The sequence below is a fragment of the Colobus angolensis genome, unplaced genomic scaffold (genome assembly GCF_000951035.1).
Source record: "Colobus angolensis palliatus isolate OR3802 unplaced genomic scaffold, Cang.pa_1.0 Scaffold7, whole genome shotgun sequence".
NCBI lineage: Eukaryota > Metazoa > Chordata > Mammalia > Primates > Cercopithecidae > Colobus > Colobus angolensis.
In genome coordinates this window covers 23,602,226-23,606,534 of record NW_012120709.1, presented here as the reverse complement: position 1 = coordinate 23,606,534, position 4,309 = coordinate 23,602,226, and the positions used below count along the sequence as shown (strand labels likewise).

The window sequence follows — 4,309 nt, the reverse complement described above, 5'->3', positions numbered from 1 at the left end:
AAAAAAAAAAAAAAAAAGAAGATAATTATAACAACTACAAATACAACCCAATAGGCAAACAATTCACTAGTTTCTTAATTATATATTTTGATATATTCTTAAGCAATGACAGTATCATTTACCTTAAAGAGGCATGAAACAAACAGTGAAACAGGTCTTTAAAGAACCAATTTTTTTTTTTTTTACTACCAGTTTCAGACTATTTAACTATCCAAAAGACACTTAAGATTAATGACATTCTTTGACAAATAACTTTCATTTCACCTTAGGCTTAATATTCTCCAGTTCTCCATTCTTTAGTCTCCACAAAACATGTCTTGTTGTATCTCCCCCAATTCCAAAATTCAGTGCATGAAGTGGGGAAAAAAGCTCTCGCCATATCTAAAAAAAGAAAAACTTGATTTAGTGCAGCTAAAACTAGGGGAAAGTTTAATCTTTCAATTGCAATGTGTTGCAAAGCATTAGAAATAATTTCCTTTTCCTGTATTTAAAGATAACACTGCAATGGTGTGACACTCACTGTTTAAGGACGTTGAAAATACCACTGTGTAACTCAGTTCTTAATGTAGCCTTAGGTCTCAGCTCAAGAAATGAGTCACAACTCAATCTGATGCCCCCTAAAAGGTACCAACATTAATAATTAAGCTGTCAACTCAACAAACTCTCCTTTCCACTTACTGAACTATACAAACAGGGTTAAGTGGAAACAAGAGATGAAGAAATTTAGAGTGCTAGAGCTAAAAAAAAAAATAAAGCTATCTTTTCTTTTAAATTTCCCCTGGGGCGGGGCACGGTGGCCCAAGCCTATAATCCTAGCACTTTGGGAGGCCAAGACACGTGGATCATTTGAGGCCAAGAGTTCGAGACCAGCCTGGCCAACATAGTGAAACCCCATCTCTACTAAAAATACAAAAATTAGTCAGCCATGGTGGCGCATGCCTATAATCCCAACTACTTGCGGGGTGAGGTATGAGAATCTCTTGAGCCTGAGGTTGTGCCACTGCACTACAGCCTCGGCAATGGAGTGGGACTCGGTCTCAAAACATAAATAAATAAATAAACAATGCTTCAGATCAGAACATGTCCAAGTTAAAAGAAAGAAAAGAAAATCCCTTTAGGTAGCTTTGATTTCTCTTATAACCTCAATTAGGGCTTCTCTAACAGGCACAAATAAGCTCAGCTCAGAATGAAAGTCTATTAGTAATGAATGGTTATACATGAGTAGCCAAGAACCACGCTCACCCCTTCCACCTTTACCTCATATTGCTGCATTAACTGCACCATGGAGTCTCCCACAAATAGTACATCAGGCTCTTTGTCTTTACAGTCCAAAACAAATCTGTTGTGCTGGTTTGAAGAAGAAAGAAAAATTATTAACTGGCACTTCTGGCCGGGTGTGGTGGCCCATGTTTGTAATCTCAACATTTTGGAAGGCCAAGGCAGGAGGATGGATCACTTGAGGTCAGGAGTTTGAGACCAGCCTGGGTAATATATCAAGATCCCACCTCTACAAAAACAACTTTTTTTTTTTTTCCCTAAGACAGGGTCTGGCTCTCTTATCCAGGCTGGAGTACAGTGGCGTGATCTTGGCTCACTGCAACTTCTGCTTCAGGGGCTCAAGCCATCCTCCCACCTCAGCCAGCTGAGTAGCTGGGACTACAGGCTCATGCCACCATGCCTGGCTAATTTTTTGTATTTTTTGTAGAGATGGGGTTTTACCATGTTGCCCAGGCTGGTCTCCAACTCCTGAGCTCAAGCAATCTGCCCACCTCAGCTTTCCAAAGTGCTGGGATTCCAGGTGTGAGCCACACATCCAGCCAGAAAAAAATTTTTTTGAATAAAAAAAGAAACTGGTATTTCTTTTCCTGTGAGACTTCTTGGCCTAGAAAGAACAGCTGTCCAATCAGTTACTGTTGTTAAACATTTTAGTCTATCCCCAAAGCTTATGCCTCTCATTCTATAAATTAACTGTTTGAACTTTCTTCTCACCCTTACTATACTGATCATTCTAGTACTCTCAAGAAACCCAGAATTCTAATGAAACCAGAATAGAAAAATACATGTAATACACTACGTAGAAGTTTACCTTTTCCTTAAACTTTTATTAAGAAAATTGCAAATACACAGAAAAGTTGACATAGTACAATGAACATACACATCTGCCTCTTATATTCAATTGTATTCAACAACTGATAGTATTTTCCCATGTTTGCTTTATCTCTATGTATGCGTGCATGTTTGCTGGACTATTTGTGAAGTAAAATGCAAACATTATGATTCTTCACCATGATGCATCTCCTAAGCATGCATCTCCTAAGAGTAAGAACATCTTCTTATAAAACGACAAATTGGGCGCAGTGGCTCATGCCTGTAATCCCAGCACTTTGGGAGGCCAGGGCGGGCGGATCACCTAAGGTTGGGAGTTCGAGATCAGCCTGGCCAACATGGTGAAACCCCGTCTCTAATAAAAATACAAAAATTAGCCAGGCATGGTGGCGGGTGCCTGTAGTCCCAGCTACTCAGGAGGCTGAGGCAGGAGAATTGCCTGAACCTGGGAGATGGAGGTTGCAGTGAGCTGAGATGGTGCCATTACACTCCAGCCTAGGCAACAAGAGCGAAGCTCCATCTTAAAAACAAACAAACAAACAAAAAAACCCACAAATTATTATCATAAGTGGGAAATGAAACAATCCCATAACATCTAATATTCAGTCCATATTCAATTTTTCAAATGGCTCCAAGAGTTGGATAAAGTATTACAACATCACTTTTTCAACTATGATCCAATCAGGTTCCATGTATTTTATTTGAATGCAAACTTTGAAAATATCTGTTAACTTCCAAATGTGAGACACTGGCAAACTAGGACTCAATCCTTTTCAGTCAAATCCAAGTTTATAAACAGTGGTAATCTCCTCTCAGAGTGCCTCTTTGTGTTATAAAGGTACAAGACACTTTCTAAAATTGATTTTGGCCAGGTGTGGTGGCTCATGTCCATAATCTCAGCACTTTAGGAGGCCAAGGTGGGAAGGATAGCTTGAGCCCAGGCATTCGAGACCAGCCTGGGCAACATCATGAGACCCCTTCACTATGAAGAAAAGAAATAAAAGAAAAAAAAAGAAAGAAAAAAGAAAATAAATTTTATCCATTAATGTTAAAGAACATAGTCTAAACTTTTATTTTTATTTTATTTTACTTTTTGGAGATGGAATCTCACGTCACTCAGGCTGGAGTGCAGTGGCATGATCTTAGCTCACTGCAACCTCCACCTCCCGAGTTCAACCAATTCTTATGCCTCAGCCTCCTGAGTAGCTGGGATTATAGGCGCCCGCCACCATGCCCAGCTAATTTTTGTATTTTTAGTAGAGACGTGGTTTCACCATGTTGTCAGGCTGGTCTCTAACTCCCGACTTCAGGTGATCCACCTGCCTCGGCCTCCCAAAGTGCTGGGATTACAGGCATGAGCTACCGCGCCAGGACAGTTTAAACTTTTATATTCATCCCTGAAACAAATTTATACAATGCTCTAGGTCTGTAATGTAGGTCCAGGCAAAGGCCTACTCTCTTTTTTTCCCCAAAGACAGGGTCTTGCTATGTTGCCCAAACTGGACTGAATTTGTGGGCTCAAGTGATCCTCTTGCCTTAGCCTCCCAGCTAGCTAGAACTACAGGTATGCTTTATCATGCCTAGCTTTCCAATGCTGTTTCTTTTTCTCAAACTCTACATTCAATTTTGTTTCCCTTAGGAATTAAGGAAGAGTTACTATTTAAGTATTTCTGTTGACAATACCAACACAGATAAGGCTGTGGTAAAACTCAGATATTCATCCACAGGTGAAGTGTAAAGTGACAGAAATACTTCTGGAAATAATTTTACAGATTATGAAAACACCTCCAGCCAGGTGTGGTGGCTCACGCCTGTAATCCTAGGCCTCTGGGAGGCCAAAGTGAGCAGATCACATGAGCTTAGGAGTTCAAGACCAGCCTTGGCAACATGCAAAACCCCATCTCTAATTAAACAAACAAACTATATATATATTCATTTATTTATTTAAAAAAAAGAAAAAAAAACACTTCCTCTCTTAGGGTGACAGGATTAGGGACAGCTTTTTCCTTGCTTCCATATTTTGTGCAAACACATATTTTAAAAATTACTGTTTCAGTAAATATTTTTAAACTGAGGAGACATGAGCAAGAATAAAAGTTTAGTGAATAGCTGCTTTTTCTTATCATGTCAACTCCCTATTGCAGGTACTGTAGTACCAACTACCTTTCTCTCTCTCTCTTTTTTTTTTTTTTTTTGAGATTTT

General features: G+C 39.4%; 1 protein-coding gene across 1 annotated transcript in view; it reads right to left on the bottom strand.

Annotated features, from left to right (window-relative positions):
• PAFAH1B2 (platelet-activating factor acetylhydrolase 1b, catalytic subunit 2 (30kDa)) overlaps positions 1 to 4,309 on the bottom strand; it is a 19,810-nt gene that overhangs the window by 9,804 nt on the left and 5,697 nt on the right. The window contains exons 2-3 of the mRNA XM_011926829.1: positions 1,258 to 1,347; positions 265 to 381 (exon numbers count right to left, since the gene is read on the bottom strand). Of these exons, the coding sequence (XP_011782219.1) occupies positions 265 to 381; positions 1,258 to 1,347 (207 nt within the window). The remainder of the gene's footprint in view (positions 1 to 264; positions 382 to 1,257; positions 1,348 to 4,309) is intronic.